General features: G+C 44.5%; 1 protein-coding gene across 2 annotated transcripts in view; it reads right to left on the bottom strand.

Moving 5' to 3' along the window:
• The window catches only part of ipo7 (importin 7), a 30,165-nt gene extending 16,136 nt beyond the window's left edge, over nucleotides 1-14,029 (bottom strand). The window contains exons 1-2 of one of the 2 annotated variants that reach the window (NM_001134818.1): nucleotides 13,787-14,029; nucleotides 3,567-3,648 (exon numbers count right to left, since the gene is read on the bottom strand). In NM_001134818.1, the coding sequence (NP_001128290.1) occupies nucleotides 3,567-3,648; nucleotides 13,787-13,870 (166 nt within the window). In that variant the 5' untranslated portion in view covers nucleotides 13,871-14,029. The remainder of the gene's footprint in view (nucleotides 1-3,566; nucleotides 3,649-13,786) is intronic. The other variant, XM_012960394.3, reaches the window with a different exon arrangement.
• Nucleotides 14,030-21,018: the final 6,989 nt, after the last annotated feature.

Raw genomic sequence — 21,018 nt, 5'->3', positions numbered from 1 at the left:
TAAGTTTCCCGTTAGGAGTTTTAGCAGCTATTTGGTTGCTAGGATCCAAATTACCTTAGCAACCCGTCTGAGGTTTGAATGAAAGACTGATATGTGAAAAGGGGAGGACTTGAACGGCAAAATAAGTACTAAAAAGTAACAATGACAATGAAACTATAGTTTCACAGAGCAATAGGTTTTTTGGCTGCCGGGGTCAGTGACCCCCATTAGAAAGCAAATAATTCAAAAACTATAAATAATAAATTATCAAAACTGATTGAAAAGTTGCTTAGAACTAGCCATTCTATAAAACTGAACCTCCCCTTTAACCACAGGACAAAGTACGGACAAGAGAGAAATGTTCACATTAATATTCTATGGGGCTTATTAATTACACGTTCCCATTTGGATCGGAGGCTCCTTGCCCAGAGATGTATGTAGCCCCGAGCCACATCCAGCCAGGATAAAGCCCAGGGAGTCAGCAGCAAACTATTTAACCATTCGATGCACATCACTGTGGCAATAACAAGTGTCTTGTAATTAGATAAATCTAATTTATATAAAAAAGTACAGAAATCCAACTTATTACGTATATTAAATGCCGTCGGTAGACTTGTAAAGTGCAGAGACTGCAAAATAATATCAATTTAAAGCCCTTTTTGTGTGCCCGAGTGAATGGATTTTGTGTCAAGGGCAAGTGTGACTACACAATGGTGCCCGCTGATCCTTGCTATGAACAGGGGAAAGCTGACACAGATTTATGTCTCTGCTGTCGGGCAGGCTTGGTAGCAAAGTGCCGAGTCAGCGGGCTGCAAATTGCCATTTTCTATTCTCTCTACGTCTCCCACAAGTTCCTCTATTAGTAGCAGATTAGCAGCTGCTGCAGAGGTCATTTTAGCTTATACATCTCTACGTGCCCCACTGTAATGCTAGCTGCCCTGGGATCTCCCCTGGGGGTTGTTCTTTTTGGCAGCTGCAAGAAGCCAACACTTTTCGGGGTAATGTAATAAAGGGCACCAAGTTTGCCAAGGTGCAGTAACCCATAGCAACCAATCAGCAGGTAGCAGTCACTAGTCACCTGTTTAAAAACAAACATTGTATCCGTTGCTATGGGTTACTGCTCCTGGGCACACTTACGGGCTTATTTATCAATTTTTGAGTTTGTGAATTAGAGTTTGTGAATAAAAAACAAAAAGCCAAATACCCAAGTTTACAAACTCAAATTGAACATATGGCTTGACTTTGCCTGTGACAATTCCCATTGACGTCTATAGGAACTCGCAAGCTTTTAGATAGTGAAGTTTTACATTCAACTTTTTAGCACTTAATAAATACCAGATATTTGATTTTTCAAACCATAACTCAAATTCAAAGTTTTTTAAGCTCAAAAAAAAACTCGAATTGAGGGGCAATAAAAGTGCCCCCTATTGTAAAATATAGGGATATTATAAGTCCCTGAGGGGTTCCTTATAATATATAGTGAATAAAGTACCCCCTATTGTAACATATAGGGATATTATAAGCCCCCGAGGAGTTCCTTATAATATATAGTTAATAAAGTACCCCCTATTGTAACATATAGGGATATTATAAGTCCCCGAGGAGTTCCTTATAATATATAGTGAATAAAGTACCCCCTATTGTAACATATAGGGATATTATAAGCCCCCGAGGAGTTCCTTATAATATATAGTGAATAAAGTACCCCCTATTGTAACATATAGGGATATTATAAGCCCCCGAGGAGTTCCTTATAATATACAGTGAATAAAGTACCCCCTTTTGTAACATATAGGGATATTATAAGTCCCTGAGGAGTTCCTTATAATATATAGTGAATAAAGTGCCCCCTATTGTAACATATAGGGATATTATAAGTCCCCGAGGAGTTCCTTATAATATATAGTGAATAAAGTACCCCCTATTGTAACATATAGGGATATTATAAGCCCCCAAGGAGTTCCTAATAATATACAGTGAATAAAGTGCCCCCTATTGTAACATATAGGGATATTATAAGCCCCCGAGGAGTTCCTTATAATATATAGTGAATAAAGTGCCCCCTATTGTAACATATAGGGATATTATAAGCCCCCAAGGAGTTCCTAATAATATACAGTGAATAAAGTGCCCCCTATTGTAACATATAGGGATATTATAAGTCCCCGAGGAGTTCCTTATAATATATAGTGAATAAAGTGCCCCCTATTGTAACATATAGGGATATTATAAGCCCCCGAGGGGTTCCTTATAATATATAGTGAATAAAGTACCCCCTATTGTAACATATAGGGATATTATAAGTCCCTGAGGAGTTCCTAATAATATACAGTGAATAAAGTGCCCCCTATTGTAACATATAGGGATATTATAAGTCCCCGAGGAGTTCCTTATAATATATAGTGAATAAAGTGCCCCCTATTGTAACATATAGGGATATTATAAGCCCCCGAGGGGTTCCTTATAATATATAGTGAATAAAGTACCCCCTATTGTAACATATAGGGATATTATAAGCCCCCGAGGAGTTCCTTATAATATATAGTGAATAAAGTGCCCCCTATTGTAACATATAGGGATATTATAAGCCCCCGACGAGTTCCTTATAATATATAGTGAATAAAGTGCCCCCTATTGTAACATATAGGGATATTATAAGCCCCCGAGGAGTTCCTTATAAAATATAGTGAATAAAGTGCCCCCTATTGTAACATATAGGGATATTATAAGCCCCCGAGGAGTTCCTTATAAAATATAGTGAATAAAGTGCCCCCTATTGTAACATATAGGGATATTATAAGCCCCCGAGGAGTTCCTTATAAAATATAGTGAATAAAGTACCCCCTATTGTAAAATATAGGGATATTATAAGCCCCCGAGGAGTTCCTTATAATATATAGTGAATAAAGTGCCCCCTATTGTAACATATAGGGATATTATAAGCCCCGAGGAGTTCCTTATAAAATATAGTGAATAAAGTGCCCCCTATTGTAACATATAGGGATATTATAAGCCCCCGAGGAGTTCCTTATAATATACAGTGTATAAAGTACCCCCTATTGTAAAATATAGGGATATTATAAGTCACCAAGGAGTTTCATGTCCATATAAAGGGATACGGCCAAAGGCTTTTACACAAGTCATGGAACTCCGAGGTGACTTCTAATATCTCATATTTTACAACAGCGGGTACTTGATTATAATATACAGGTTTCAGTGACTCATGACAGAAATGACATCACTAAGCTCAGATTATAACTGATGACATCACTAAGCACTGTTTATAAGGATATAGCTTACAGTTTGGTCCCATAGGGAAATGACCCAACAGCATAACATATATAATAATATATATAATAACTGCTACAGGGGGATACAGACAGGAATACATAAAGTTGCCTTGGAATCAGTCAGTCAGATGACAGGTCACACTGGGAGCAGACTGAATTGTTTCCCAGTGGTAAAGAAAAGTCTAGAGGCAGAACTCCTGGCAGCCATCCCTGTGTGATTACCCTCGGTTTGTATTGGCAGGCTTCCCTCGGCCCGGCAATGTCATATCAACAAGGAGATGCAAAAGACATACTTGCCTGCTTGCCTTACTGGTAAATCCAGTTGCTCAGACATGGTGATCTGAAGCAGAGTTGACACGAAGTGCAAAGACTTGTGGGACTGGAAGAGAAAAATAGAATAGAATCCATTATAGAGCTATAAATAAGGGTAAATATACCAAGGCAAGGGGCAGCAAACTTTGTAGAAATAAAATATCCACTTTATTTGCCAACCAACACACTGGGCCCAATTGGGATGATCCAAGCATCTGGCCCCTGGGATGGAGATTGGATAATAAAGGGGTCCTATTGGGACCTGCTTTATATCAGTCAGGAATGCCTTTTACAGAAGCCAACTGCGGAGAGGACTAGTCCATGGCTTTTATTGGCCCATAAGGTAACTAATCAGGAATTGCTTTAGGTGGGTGAGAGGCAAGAGCAGAGGCAAACTACCCCCCTAGGAATGTGCGAATGGGCTGCCCCACACTGCAGCAAAGGAAGTCTGTGTGGGGAGGTCTAAAACACCCCATTATTTACTTATTAGTTGGTAATATACATAATGCAATGTAACAATAATTGGCAACTACTGACATGGACAGAGGGGACTTGTGGGTAAAAAGGAAAAAAAAATGGACTTGTTTATCACTGTTGTAAAATCTCTACCTGAATTAGAACAGGATGGCCCTGTTCTATGGTTCGGCCGGTCAATCTACACAATCGGACCATTTGCAGCCAATCAATTGGGCTCTTGAGTAAGTCTGATTGGGGGGGGTGGGGCTTCCCTCAAGCAGCTCATTGTGCAGCCGAGGGGAGGGGGAATCCTGGAACACTCGGCCTATTTACCTACTGGCAGCGCTCACGTGGCCCTTACTCTCCCGGCACCACAGGGTCAACCGGCACAAACCCCTTGTCCCCCTGTCCGGCAGCTCAGGGTACTGTACAGCACTGCTGCCCGGTGATTGTTTGGCAAAAATGAGGGAAAATCTATGGTCCTTCTTGAAATATGGGGTGCAGCTATCATAACCTGTCACTCCCATAACAACAAATGACAGATCTCACATACCAGAAATTAATGCAAGATTAAACTGCACACTGGATAATGCATTCCTTGTTCTGCGCTAACGAGGCAGGGCGTCCTTAGTACAGGGGAATCCCTATGTGCCATAGTTTTATGGTATCTCTCTGTACAGGCTATGGGCAAACTTAGGGGGCTGTTCCTGCTGAATTGTGCTTAGTACAGGGGAATCCCTATGTGCCATAGTTTTATGGTATCTCTCTGTACAGGCTATGAGCAAACTTAGGGGGCTGTTCCTGCTGAATTGTGCTTAGTACAGGGGAATCCCTATGCTGCCATAGTTTTATGGTATCTCTCTGTACAGGCTATGAGCAAACTTAGGGGGCTGTTCCTGCTGAATTGTGCTTAGTACAGGGGAGTCCCTATGCTGCCATAGTTTTATGGTATCTCTCTGTACAGGCTATGAGCAAACTTAGGGGGCTGTTCCTGCTGAATTGTGCTTAGTACAGGGGAATCCCTATGTGCCATAGTTTTATGGTATCTCTCTGTACAGGCTATGAGCAAACTTAGGGGGCTGTTCCTGCTGAATTGTGCTTAGTACAGGGGAATCCCTATGTGCCATAGTTTTATGGTATCTCTGTACAGGCTATGAGCAAACTTAGGGGGCTGTTCCTGCTGAATTGTGCTTAGTACAGGGGAATCCCTATGCTGCCATAGTTTTATGGTATCTCTCTGTACAGGCTATGGGCAAACTTAGGGGGCTGTTCCTGCTGAATTATGCTTAGTACAGGGGAATCCCTATGTGCCATAGTTTTATGGTATCTCTCTGTACAGGCTATGGGCAAACTTAGGGGGCTGTTCCTGCTGAATTGTGCTTAGTACAGGGGAATCCCTATGCTGCCATAGTTTTATGGTATCTCTCTGTACAGGCTATGGGCAAACTTAGGGGGCTGTTCCTGCTGAATTGTGCTTAGTACAGGTGAATCCCTATGTGCCATAGTTTTATGGTATCTCTCTGTACAGGCTATGGGCAAACTTAGGGGGCTGTTCCTGCTGAATTGTGCTTAGTACAGGGGAATCCCTATGTGCCATAGTTTTATGGTATCTCTCTGTACAGGCTATGGGCAAACTTAGGGGGCTGTTCCTGCTGAATTGTGCTTATTACAGGGGAATCCCTATGCTGCTATAGTTTTATAGTCTTTTGGCACAAGCTATGGAAAACCCCAGGTAGGGGCCTACCCAGTACAAGCAATTTACCAATAAGCTAAAGAATGGTCATTGCCTAAAGCCCAGCCCTCCATAACCTGATGCAGAGACACTTTTTCCATATTTAGGAGGGATAAGAAGTGAGAATAGAAGTAGTTAAAGCAGCATTAGATACACCCAGGCCACAATGGCCCAAGTCTGGAATGCAGAGAATACATAGTGATTCGGTCACTGCAGCCAATGGCATTGTGTGTTCGGTTGAACTCGGGGTCAGTGAGAATGGGGAGACCGGCTCCGCCACCAGCTGACTGTGTGTCTGGAAAGACAGCTGAGCAGACATTTCACTCATTCATAGCTGCGGGGCCATTACCCGGCAATGGAAGAACAAATGACTCAACAATGGGAAGGGTTAATGTTCTGGGAATCCATATTGGCAAGTCTCACCGCTGCCGGCTTACAGTGAAATTATCAGCAGTTTTACACGTGGGCTTTACATTCCCTTCCTTTAGCAAATCAAACTAACACCCTATATACAGATTCCTTCTGTACAGGCAGTGACAGGCATTTCTAGGGTTAAAATAGGGGCAAATAAACCATTTGGGCTGAGCAGAACTTAGGTGGCCATATATGTTAAAGGGGTGGTTTCACCTTTAAATTAACGGTTAGTATGTTATAGAATGACCTATTCTAAGCAACTTTTTAATTGGTCTTCATTATTTATTTGTTATAGTTATTTGTAATTATTTGCTTTGCTGTTTTTAAATGGGGGTCACTGACCCCTGGGCCTACAGTTTTATTGCTATTTTTTGTAACTTTCTTTTTCTATTCAGTCCCTCTCCTATTCATATAGCTGCTGAAACTCCAAACTGGAGATTTGCTGATCTGAAAATGAAAAAAAAAAACTACAAACAAAAAATGAAGACTAATTGCAAATTGTCTCAGAATATTACTCTCTACATCAGAGCCCTGGCTGTAATTGAACCTGGGACCGGTGTATGATGTTGAGAACTTGCAATTGGTCTTCATTTTTATATTTGTAGTTTGTTTTTTCAGCAGCTCCCCAGTTTTGAGTTTCAGTAGCTATTTGGTTGCTAGTGTCTAAATTACCTTAGCAACCAAGATGTGGTTTAAATGAGAGAGGAATAGAGAGGACCTGAATGAAAAGATACAGAATAAAAAGTAATAACAATAAAATTGTAGCCGCACAGAGCTTTCAGTGACCCCCCCAGCTGCAAGGAGTTAAAAGAACAAGAAAAATAATTCAAAAAGAATAAAAAAAAAAATAATGAAGACCAACTGAAAAGTTGCTGAGAATTTGCCATTTTATAGCATAACAAAGGTAAAGCACCCCTTTAAATGCCTAATGCTTTGGCTGAAGAGCTAGCGCTCCATTCCTCCTCCGATGGAATCCAATTGCCAGTGTTCCCTCCCCTATTGGCACGTTACAGACTGACACACAGTCGCACACTATAGAAGGATACAAAGTTGCACAGACCAGCGCTACAGTGTAACCGGTAACACATACAGGGAATTAAAGGCATTTTTGCATATGAAGCAACGGGGAGAAGTGCGGTGTATACTCTCTAAATACACACACACACACGGTCATTGTGTTACTGGCACAGCTATTTAACTGGATGCAGCTCTTTGTATTACAGTCATCTCCCTGTCACAGTCACACTGCTACTCTGGCACTGACAGCCCTGTGAGCCGGAAATGACTAAGGGCCGGGGCTGGGTATGGGGAGGGGCACCATTCATTCCTACCCCTTATCCCTCACCCTGCCCTGGGAAGCATCATATCCTATACCCGCATATGGGTCTGCCCCCCCATACCCCTGGAACTATAGCAGGGTGACTGTTACCCCAATGTTTCTATATATCTGTAACCTTGTTATGGGCTAAGGGGGCCCAGCCTGAAGGCCAGTTAGGGGGGGATTTGGGGTGAGTGCTTATTTGTGCCCTGGGTACCCCTGGAACTATAGCAGGGTGACTGTTACCCCAATGTTTCTATATATCTGTAACCTTGTTATGGGCTAAGGGGGCCCAGCCTGAAGGCCAGTTAGGGGGGGATTTGGGGTGAGTGCTTATTTGTGCCCTGGGTACCCCTGGAACTATAGCGGGGTGACTGTTACCCCAATGTTTCTATATATCTGTAACCTTGTTATGGGCTAAGGGGGCCCAGCCTGAAGGCCAGTTAGGGGGGGATTTGGGTCATTTTGTTTCCTTAGATACCCCAGAAACAGTATTGGGAGGACTAAAGTGAACACCATAAACACACAAATAATATGTGACTAAACCCATAAAATCAGTAATTGCTATAAGCAGAATTTGTTTATAGATCAGTCTAATCATCTGGCTTCTGCTACATAGTTTCAGGAGTCAACAGTGCAGACAATACAATCACACAGAGATGCTGCTGTCAATAGTAGGATTACATTTAATCATAACTTTAAAGCCACTGGTATGTTGTAAGCAATGTAAAGTTGTTTAGAGGGACACACACATACATATATACATAAAGATGAAGAGTAAAAATTAATAAGTGGGAGTTAGTGGGGCAAATAATTTGTCTCCCAGCAAAGCAATATACAGAGCTATAGTACCAACTATTAGGGCAGTTAAGACATTAGTGGGGTGCAGTGTCAGTCACAGAACACACACAAATATAAAACACATTAACACTAATGGGGCGCAGTGACATGTTGATCAGCAATGAAAGGACGTTACCAGATTGCAATGTTCACCCCAGAAGCTTATGGAACACATTATTGGGGTGCAGGGTCTGTGCCAGAGAGTAGAATAGGGCTCCCACATTCACAATATAGAGGCGGGTGAGGGAGATGTTTTTGGGGTGCAGAGTGACAGGGGGACTGAAATGAACACCACACACAAGAATCTCTCACATTATTGGGGGGCAGTGTGACAGGGGACATGCAAGCATATAACACAGTATTGGAGGGCAGTATTGGAGGATAGGATAGCGTTATTTGGGGTGCAAGGTGACAGGGGGTACCTATAGTAACACCACCCATATAAGGATCTCACATTTTTGGGGGGCAGTGTGACAGGGGGTACCTATAGTAACAACTCACATAAGGATTTCACACATTATTGGGGGGCAGTGACAGGGGGTACTTAGAACACAAGGATCTCGCATATTATTGGGGGGGCAGACATGGGGGTACCTAGAGTAACTCACATACAAGGATCTCTTACATATTATTGGGGGCATAGATACTGGGGTACGTATAGTAACAACTCACATATAAAGGATCTCATATTATTGTGGGGGCACCTACAGTTACTCACATACAAGGATCTTACATATTATTGGGGGGCAGAGATACTGGAGGTACCTATAGTAACAACTCACATATAAGGATCTTACATATTATTGGGGGGGAAGAGATACTGGGGGTACCTATAGTAACACAAGGATCTCTTACATATTTATTGGGGGGCAGAGACACTGGAGTACCTATAGTAACTCACATACAAGGATCTCTTACATATTATTGGGGGGCAGAAATACTGGGGCACCTATAGTAACAACTCACATACAAGGATCTGATACATATTATTGGGGGGGCAGACATACAGGGGGTACCTATAGTAACTCACATACAGGGATCTCTTACATATTATTGGGGGGCAGAGATACAGGGGGTACCTATAGTAACTTACATACAAGGATCTCTTACATATTATTGGGGGGCAGAGATAAAGGGGGTACCTATAGTAACTCACATACAGGGATCTCTTACATATTATTGGGGGGCAGACATACAGGGGGTACCTATAGTAACTCACATACAGGGATCTTACATATTATTGGGGGGCAGACATACAGGGGTACCTATAGTAACTCACATAAAGGGATCTCTTACATATTATTGGGGGGCAGACATACAGGGGTACCTATAGTAACTCACATAAAGGGATCTCTTACATATTATTGGGGGGCAGAGATACTGGGGGAACCTATAGTAACTCACATACAAGTATCGGATACATATTATTGGGGGGCAGAGATACTGGGGTACCTATAGTAACTCACATACAAGGATCAGATACATATTATTGGGGGGCAGAGATACTGGGGTACCTATAGTAACTCACATAAAGGGATCTCTTACATATTATTGGGGGGCAGACATACAGGGGTACCTATAGTAACTCACATAAAGGGATCTCTTACATATTATTGGGGGGCAGAGATACTGGGGGAACCTATAGTAACTCACATACAAGTATCTGATACATATTATTGGGGGGCAGACATACAGGGGGTACCTATAGTAACTCACATACAGGGATCTCTTACATATTATTGGGGGGCAGAGATACTGGGGTACCTATAGTAACTCACATACAGGGATCAGATACATATTATTGGGGGCAGAGATACTGGGGTACCTATAGTAACTCACAGGGATCAGATACATATTATTGGGGGGCAGAGATACTGGGGTACCTATAGTAACTCACATACAGGGATCAGATACATATTATTGGGGGGCAGAGATACTGGGGTACCTATAGTAACTCACATACAGGGATCAGATACATATTATTGGGGGGCAGAGATACTGGGGTACCTATAGTAACTCACATACAGGGATCTGATACATATTATTGGGGGGCAGAGATACTGGGGTACCTATAGTAACTCACATACAGGGATCAGGTACATATTATTGGGGGGCAGAGATACTGGTGTACCTATAGTAACTCACAGGGATCAGATACATATTATTGGGGGGCAGACATACAGGGGTACCTATAGTAACTCACATAAAGGGATCTCTTACATATTATTGGGGGGCAGAGATACTGGGGTACCTATAGTAACTCACATACAGGGATCAGATACATATTATTGGGGGCAGAGATACTGGGGTACCTATAGTAACTCACATACAGGGATCAGATACATATTATTGGGGGCAGAGATACTGGGGTACCTATAGTAACTCACATACAGGGATCAGATACATATTATTGGGGGCAGAGATACTGGGGTACCTATAGTAACTCACATACAGGGATCAGATACATATTATTGGGGGGCAGAGATACTGGGGTACCTATAGTAACTCACAGGGATCAGATACATATTATTGGGGGGCAGAGATACTGGGGTACCTATAGTAACTCACAGGGATCAGATACATATTATTGGGGGGCAGAGATACTGGGGTACCTATAGTAACTCACAGGGATCAGATACATATTATTGGGGGGCAGAGATACTGGGGTACCTATAGTAACTCACATACAGGGATCAGATACATATTATTGGGGGCAGAGATACTGGGGTACCTATAGTAACTCCCATACAGGGATCAGATACATATTATTGGGGGGCAGAGATACTGGGGTACCTATAGTAACTCACAGGGATCAGATACATATTATTGGGGGGCAGAGATACTGGGGTACCTATAGTAACTCCCATACAGGGATCAGATACATATTATTGGGGGGGCAGAGATACTGGGGTACCTATAGTAACTCCCATACAGGGATCAGATACATATTATTGGGGGGCAGAGATACTGGGGTACCTATAGTAACTCACAGGGATCAGATACATATTATTGGGGGGCAGAGATACTGGGGTACCTATAGTAACTCCATACAGGGATCAGATACATATTATTGGGGGGCAGAGATACTGGGGTACCTATAGTAACTCCATACAGGGATCAGATACATATTATTGGGGGGCAGAGATACTGGGGTACCTATAGTAACTCCATACAGGGATCAGATACATATTATTGGGGGGCAGAGATACTGGGGGTACCTATAGTAACTCCCATACAGGGATCAGATACATATTATTGGGGGCAGAGATACTGGGGTACCTATAGTAACTCCCATACAGGGATCAGATACATATTATTGGGGGCAGAGATACTGGGGTACCTATAGTAACTCCACAGGATCAGATACATATTATTGGGGGGCAGAGATACTGGGGTACCTATAGTAACTCACAGGGATCAGATACATATTATTGGGGGGCAGAGATACTGGGGTACCTATAGTAAACTCACAGGGATCAGATACATATTATTGGGGGCAGAGATACTGGGGTACCTATAGTAACTCACATACAGGGATCAGATACATATTATTGGGGGGCAGAGATACTGGGGTACCTATAGTAACTCACAGGGATCAGATACATATTATTGGGGGGCAGAGATACTGGGGTACCTATAGTAACTCACAGGGATCAGATACATATTATTGGGGGCAGAGATACTGGGGTACCTATAGTAACTCACAGGGATCAGATACATATTATTGGGGGGCAGAGATACTGGGGTACCTATAGTAACTCACATACAGGGATCAGATACATATTATTGGGGGGCAGAGATACTGGGGTACCTATAGTAACTCACATACAGGGATCAGATACATATTATTGGGGGGCAGAGATACTGGGGTACCTATAGTAACTCCCATACAGGGATCAGATACATATTATTGGGGGCAGAGATACAGGGGGTACCTATAGTAACTCCATACAGGGATCAGATACATATTATTGGGGGCAGAGATACAGGGGTACCTATAGTAACTCACAGGGATCAGATACATATTATTGGGGGGCAGAGATACTGGGTACCCTATAGTAACTCACATACAGGGATCAGATACATATTATTGGGGCAGAGATACAGGAGTACCTATAGTAACTCCACAGGGATCAGATACATATTATTGGGGGGCAGAGATACTGGGGTACCTATAGTAACTCACATACAGGATCAGATACATATTATTGGGGGCAGAGATACTGGGGTACCTATAGTACTCCTACAGGGATCAGATACATATTATTGGGGGCAGAGATACGGGGTAACCTATAGTAACTCACAGGATCAGATACATATTATTGGGGGCAGAGATACTGGGGTACCTATAGTAACTCACATACAGGGATCAGATACATATTATTGGGGGGCAGAGATACTGGGGTACCTATAGTAACTCCCATACAGGGATCAGATACATATTATTGGGGGGGCAGAGATACTGGGGGTACCTATTAGTAACTCACAGGGATCAGATACATATTATTGGGGGCAGAGAATACTGGGGTACCTATAGTAACTCACATACAGGGATCAGATACATATTATTGGGGGGCAGAGATACTGGGGTACCTATAGTAACTCACATACAGGGATCAGATACATATTATTGGGGGGCAGAGATACTGGGTACCTATAGTAACTCACATACAGGGATCAGATACATATTATTGGGGGGCAGAGATACTGGGGGTACCTATAGTAACTCACATACAGGGATCAGATACATATTATTGGGGGGCAGAGATACTGGGGTACCTATAGTAACTCACAGGGATCAGATACATATTATTGGGGGGCAGAGATACTGGGGTACCTATAGTAACTCACAGGGATCAGATACATATTATTGGGGGCAGAGATACTGGGGTACCTATAGTAACTCACATACAGGGATCAGATACATATTATTGGGGGGCAGAGATACTGGGGTACCTATAGTAACTCACATACAGGGATCAGATACATATTATTGGGGGGCAGAGATACTGGGGTACCTATAGTAACTCACAGGGATCAGATACATATTATTGGGGGCAGAGATACTGGGGTACCTATAGTAACTCACAGGGATCAGATACATATTATTGGGGGGCAGAGATACTGGGGTACCTATAGTAACTCACAGGGATCAGATACATATTATTGGGGGGCAGAGATACTGGGGTACCTATAGTAACTCACATACAAGGATCAGATACATATTATTGGGGGCAGAGATACTGGGGTACCTATAGTAACACTGGGGGGCAGTATAAGGGGCAGGACACAGTTACCCGGAACACGTTGGCACAGAGCAGACAACACCGGGACACCAGGCCCCACACAAGGGAGTTACAGTTGCACACATCCCGGGGCGGAAGTGTCAGGGCGGCCGGACAAGCCGGGGTGTCAGCATTGCCGGGCCGCAGGCCCCACTCTCACCTCGTTGAGCTGTCTCTCGGCCGCCTCCCGCAGGGCCGGGTCCATAGTACCCCGCAGGGCCTCGATCAGGATGTTGGGGTCCATGTGTGCGTGTGTGGGAGCGGCAGGGACGCGGGACTGTGGCACTGACCGAGGCTAACGAGCAGCTGCGCACATGGAGCCGCCACACACCCCAGCAACCGGCGCGAAAGGAAGGAGAGCGCCAAGGCCCCGGATAGATCCGCCCCCTGCTGCCACCGCGCCACTTCCGCACTGGGCGCGCTGCATCATGGGACGTGTAGTCCGCAACCGGCATTTCCGGCCTCTCTGAATGGGAATGCGAGAAGCGCGGGAAAATGTATATGCCGCATAAAAAGGCTAGGCAGTTGTAAATGTCTCAGAGACCAATGGCACAATCCAAAAGCCAACAATATCCTGTAATTTGTTTCCTTCTATATGGTGCTTAGTGGTGGCATTTCTGTCACATGACTCATTGAAACGTGTGTATTCTAGTAAATAGTGCACCCCCTAGAAGTTACCTCAGAAGTGCTTTTATATGGTCATGGAACCCCTCAGTTACTTATAGTATTCTTATGTTTTACACCAGGGGGTAAGTTATATATAATGTAATGCCCTAGGCGGGGTTTGTTTTTGATTAAAAGGGTTCTTCCATGATATTTATGGGGTACTTTTTATTTCTAAATGACACTGTTACACAGCAAATAATTCCCTCTGCCATTTAACCTTTTATTCTTGTACCAACAAATGTATTTGTAGCTGTAATATTGGTGTGTAGGCGCCATCTCAGTGCATTGTGCCTGAGTCTGAGCTTCCAGCCAGCGCTACACATTAGAACTGCTTTCAGCTAACCTATTGTTTCTCCTACTCCCATGTAACTGGAGGAGTCCCAAGCCGGACTTGGATTTCTTACTATTGAGTGCTATTCTGATACCTACTGGGAGCTGCTATCTTGCTCCCTTCCCATTGTTCTGCTGATCGGCTGCTGGGGGTGAGGGGGGGGGATATCACTCCAACTTGAAGCACAGCAGTAAAGTGTGACTGAAGTTTATCAGACGTTACATGGCTGTAGCAACAACTTCCATGTTTTCCCATGGCAGTAAGGAAACTTGGCAGCTACAAAAGAAGTTTTATATCCAGTGCCCAAAGTAATACACATCACCCTGACAATAAGAGCGTCAGTGGGATCTGTAAGTAGCAGAAATGCTAAAAGTGCACATAAAAACAATGAGTCAGAAACTTCCATGGAACACTATGGAACTTTATCCATAATTCTTGGTTCACAATCAGCATCTAATGATAAAAATATAATATATGTAGGGAGATATATTCTGTGATAATTTGTAATTGGTATTCATTTTTTATTATTTGTAGTTTTTGGTTATTTCAATTTTGGTTCAGGAGCTTTACAGTTTGGAGTTTCAGCAGCTATTTGGTTGCTAGGGTCCAAGTTTCCCTAGCAACCAGGGAGTAGTTTGGATGAGAGACTGGTATATGAACAGGAGAGGGGCTGAATAGAAAAGAGTTACAACAATAAAAATGTAGCGTCACAGAGCAACAGTTTTTTCACTGCCGGGGTCAGCCATTCAAGCTGGAAATAAGGAGAAAAAGCACAAGTTCCATAGTAGATAGAGGATAAGCAGATTCCCATTGTATTCTACAGAGCTCATTGCAATTTGCAATGGGTCATCATTTTTTATTATTTCGGTTTTTAGCTTTTTGTTCAGCACCTCTCCAGTTCGGAATTCCAGCAGCTATCTGGTTGCTATGGTCCAACTTATACTAGCAACCAGGCAATGGTTTGAGAGACTGGAATTTGAATAGAGGAGGGGCCTAGAAAGATAAGGAATAAAAAGTACCTAATAGATTATAACATTCTCTTTGCAGCCATCAGACATAGAATATATGCCATGGAAGAGCCCATGTAATGGAGCCCAAGACGCCCCTATATCAACTGATGCCCAAAAGGGATCGGGGTGCTATGTCCAGACTGGAAGACAGACCAACCCCAGTAATACGAAGCCCCCTGTCCAGGAGAGGTGCTGGTGTCTCTACTGATGATCACAGGTAGGGCACAAAAACACTGCGGGGCCCAATTGGGACCATTTTGGTGGGGCCCCCTACACAAGGTGTTGCCAGTTGGCACAGGGTTCCAGGGCTGGGTGGGCAAATAGTCCCTGTCTCTGGTGTAATTCTGCCTTTTCACCTCTCTTTCTCTTGTTCCATTGGCCCCAACATTTCATGGCAAAATGTGGCCCCCAAGCACTGGGCACTGACACACCTACCATACTATATACAATGTGAGACAGTGATTATTGCCCCCCAAGCACACTATATACAGTGTGAGACAGTGATTATTGCCCCCCATCACACTATATACAATGTGAGATGGTGATTATTGCCCCCCAAGCACACTATATACAGTGAGAGACAGTGGGTACCCTGGGGTATCAGTTTGAATGCAGTGCCTACTTTGTGTTTAATGTCCCAGAATACATAGTTGTCTGCGTACCCCAGACTCCATGTGTGGGTCACTGTTTATACATTGCAAGGATTTACACACTGTAATGTAAACCGTAGCCTAAACTGGCTACAAATATAGTTATGTGAGCTACTGCTGCCCTCTAGTGGAATAAGTGGGGCTTTCTAGTGGGCAAGGTGGCAGCATGAAAGGGCAAATATAATATCTTACAATGATAAGCCAGGGAAGGGTAAAAATGTAGAAAGAAATACCAAAGAAACAATTGTTATTTAACTTTTGAGTGCTACCAGCAAACCACTAAATATTCTCACATCTGCCATGTTTTTCCCCCATAATGCAACTCTTACCCAGAATTCCAGCATCATTGTGGCCCCCACCACAATTTGCTCTCCTACCGTTTTTTTTAACTGGCCTTCAGGCTGGGCCCCCTTAGCTCATAACAAGGTTACAGATATATAGAAACATTGGGGTAACAGTCACCCCGCTATAGTTCCAGGGGTACCCAGGGCACAAATAAGCACTCACCCCAAATCCCCCCCTAACTGGCCTTCAGGCTGGGCCCCCTTAGCCCATAACAAGGTTACAGATATATAGAAACATTGGGGTAACAGTCACCCCGCTATAGTTCCAGGGGTACCCAGGGCACAAATAAGCACTCACCCCAAATCCCCCCTAACTGGCCTTCAGGCTGGGCCCCCTTAGTCCATAACAAGGTTACAGATATATAGAAACATTGGGGTAACAGTCACCCTGCTATAGTTCCAGGGGTACCCAGGGCACAAATAAGCACTCACCCCAAATCCCCCCCTAACTGGCCTTCAGGCTGGGCCCCCTTAGCCCATAACAAGGTTACAGATATATAGAAACATTGGGGTAACAGTCACCCCACTATAGTTCCAGGGGTACCCAGGGCACAAATAAGCACTAACCCCAAATCCCCCCCTAACTGGCCTTCAGGCTGGGCCCCCTTAGCCCATAACAAGGTTACAGATATATAGAAACATTGGGGTAACAGTCACCCTGCTATAGTTCCAGGGGTACCCAGGGCACAAATAAGCACTCACCCCAAATCCCCCCCTAACTGGCCTTCAGGCTGGGCCCCCTTAGCCCATAACAAGGTTACAGATATATAGAAACATTGGGGTAACAGTCACCCTGCTATAGGTTATGGGGTACCCAGGGCACAAATAAGCACTCACCCCAAATCCCCCCCCTAACTGGCCTTCAGGCTGGGCCCCCTTAGCCCATAACAAGGTTACAGATATATAGAAACATTGGGGTAACAGTCACCCCGCTATAGTTCCAGGGGTACCCAGGGCACAAATAAGCACTCACCCCAAATCCCCCCCTAACTGGCCTTCAGGCTGGGCCCCCTTAGCCCATAACAAGGTTACAGATATTTAGAAACATTGGGGTAACAGTCACCCCGCTATAGTTCCAGGGGTACCCAGGGCACAAATAAGCACTCACCCCAAATCCCCCCCTAACTGGCCTTCAGGCTGGGCCCCCTTAGCCCATAACAAGGTTACAGATATATAGAAACATTGGGGTAACAGTCACCCTGCTATAGGTTATGGGGTACCCAGGGCACAAATAAGCACTCACCCCAAATCCCCCCCTAACTGGCCTTCAGGCTGGGCCCCCTTAGCCCATAACAAGGTTACAGATATATAGAAACATTGGGGTAACAGTCACCCCGCTATAGTTCCAGGGGTACCCAGGGCACAAATAAGCACTCACCCCAAATCCCCCCCTAACTGGCCTTCAGGCTGGGCCCCCTTAGCCCATAACAAGGTTACAGATATTTAGAAACATTGGGGTAACAGTCACCCCGCTATAGTTCCAGGGGTACCCAGGGCACAAATAAGCACTCACCCCAAATCCCCCCCTAACTGGCCTTCAGGCTGGGCCCCCTTAGCCCATAACAAGGTTACAGATATATAGAAACATTGGGGTAACAGTCACCCCGCTATAGTTCCAGGGGTACCCAGGGCACAAATAAGCACTCACCCCAAATCCCCCCTAACTGGCCTTCAGGCTGGGCCCCCTTAGCCCATAACAAGGTTACAGATATATAGAAACATTGGGGTAACAGTCACCCTGCTATAGGTTATGGGGTAGTTCTATTGTACAGCTGATGTGGCAGTGCTGGGTGTAGGTATTACATGTATTATATACAATAAGCACCTCTGTCTGTAGAACTATAGACTCGGCCTTGATTCTCCAGCTTTCAGGTCCTGTTTATTCTCAGAGCCAAAGACCCCCGTGTAACAGATGAAGGACATAGTTACTTGAGTAGTGTGACAGCTCCTTACATTCCCTGTGAGCCCAGTGCAGCACTTCCAAGAATCCGTATTCATTGTCACATTGCTTGCAAACCTATTGTATCATGCCACCGGGCGCGGGACTGTCAGGGAATGTCACTTATGCCTGGCACGTTACCCGTCTGAAACATCCATTAGGCACCTCCATGAGAAATCACCTTCAATATGTTTGTTGTTTAGCAGAGCCCAGTGCCAAATGTAATGTTATCCCAGGATAAAATCTATTATTTGGCATATAACTGCGCTGACTGAAACCATTCCTTGGTTCTAAATATCCCAGTGACTGCTAATATCCTTATTGTTTACAATAGGGGGTACATTATCCCTTATAATACACGAGTGATACTCAGAGTTCCCTGTATAACTCAGCCTGCAGCCTTGTGCCTTTATATGGTCACAGAACCCCTCGGTGACTTCTAATATCCTTATCATTTACAGTAGGGGGTACAGTATCCCTTATAATACATGAGTGATACTCAGAGTTCCCTGTATAACTCAGCCTGCAGCCTTGTGCCTTTATATGGGCACAGAACCCCTCAGTGACTGCTAATATCCTTATCATGAACAGTAGGGGGTACATTATCCCGTATAATACATGAGTGATACTCAGAGTTCCCTGTATAACTCAGCCTGCAGCCTTGTGCCTTTATATGGGCACAGAACCCCTCAGTGACTGCTAATATCCTTATCATGAACAGTAGGGGGCACATTATCCCTTTTAATGCATGAGTGCCATTGCTCTTAATCACAGTCTCTCTTTGTATAATTTCTGTTATTTAACCAACTGGTTTCCTTCAGTTTTTCCTTTCTATGAATATAAGTAAGATAAAATGGCTGCCCAAAAAGAAACCCACCCTATTGTTTTATTACATCATAGCGGGGGGTACTGGGCTGGTATTTTCACAAGGCCACTTGTTCTCAGGCCGCTCCAGAAATGGGTGCTGTAAAAAGAATGCCGACTCCCATGATTGACAGGAAGGCCCTAACCCTGGGATGGAGAGATTTCAGCTATTTGGGGCATTAAGGGAGGCAATTAACCCACCACAGAGCCTGGTGCAGTAAAGTCTGCAGCTGCTGAAGAATCTCTGAGAAAGCAAAACTGTCAGGCCCTGCTCCTCGCCTGGCACTGAGACTGGGAGAAACGCCGTCACGAGTGGCAGCCTCAGCATCAAAGAGTTTCTGCAGCAGCCTGTGCCCCCAGGCAGTCTTTGATCAGATCTACAGTGACAGCCCTCACATGCTCTTGTGTCATTCAGTGGCCCCCAAAGAGCATCTCTGGCATCCAAAGGCTGTGCTTATACTAATGCAGTACTTACTGATCAGCCTGGAGCTAAGGGGGCTCAGCTGGAGGGCCAGTTAGGGGGGATTTGGGGTGAGTGCTTATTTGTGCCCTGGGTACCCCTGGAACTATAGCGGGGTGACTGTTACCCCAATGTTTCTATATATCTGTAACCTTGTTATGGGCTAAGGGGGCCCAGCCTGAAGGCCAGTTAGGGGGGGATTTGGGGTGAGTGCTTATTTGTGCCCTGGGTACCCCTGGAACTATAGCAGGGTGAGTGTTACCCCAATGTTTCTATATATCTGTAACCTTGTTATGGGCTAAGGGGGCCCAGCCTGAAGGCCAGTTAGGGGGGGATTTGGGGTGAGTGCTTATTTGTGCCCTGGGTACCCCTGGAACTATAGCGGGGTGACTGTTACCCCAATGTTTCTAGATATCTGTAACCTTGTTATGGGCTAAGGGGGCCCAGCCTGAAGGCCAGTTAGGGGGGGATTTGGGGTGAGTGCTTATTTGTGCCCTGGGTACCCCTGGAACTATAGCAGGGTGACTGTTACCCCAATGTTTCTATATATCTGTAACCTTGTTATGGGCTAAGGGGGCCCAGCCTGAAGGCCAGTTAGGGAGGGATTTGTTCCCACGGGTACCCCTGGAACTATAGCAGGGTGACTGTTACCCCAATGTTTCTATATATCTGTAACCTTGTTATGGGCTAAGGGGGCCCAGCCTGAAGGCCAGTTAGGGGGGGATTTGGGGTGAGTGCTTATTTGTGCCCTGGGTACCCCTGGAACTATAGCAGGGTGACTGTTACCCCAATGTTTCTATATATCTGTAACCTTGTTATGGGCTAAGGGGGCCCAGCCTGAAGGCCAGTTAGGGGGGGATTTGGGGTGAGTGCTTATTTGTGCCCTGGGTACCCCTGGAACTATAGCGGGGTGACTGTTACCCCAATGTTTCTATATATCTGTAACCTTGTTATGGGCTAAGGGGGCCCAGCCTGAAGGCCAGTTAGGGGGGGATTTGGGGTGAGTGCTTATTTGTGCCCTGGGTACCCCTGGAACATGCAAAAGTTGGAACACACTGCCCAAACCAATGACAGGAATCATTAATAAAATGACGACAGTAACAAGTTTGTGTCTGTTAAAAATAATTT

Source organism: Xenopus tropicalis, chromosome 4 (assembly GCF_000004195.4).
Source record: "Xenopus tropicalis strain Nigerian chromosome 4, UCB_Xtro_10.0, whole genome shotgun sequence".
Taxonomy (NCBI): Eukaryota; Metazoa; Chordata; class Amphibia; order Anura; family Pipidae; genus Xenopus; species Xenopus tropicalis.
Note: the sequence above shows the minus strand (reverse complement) of the source record. Positions and strands in the feature narration are given on the sequence as shown.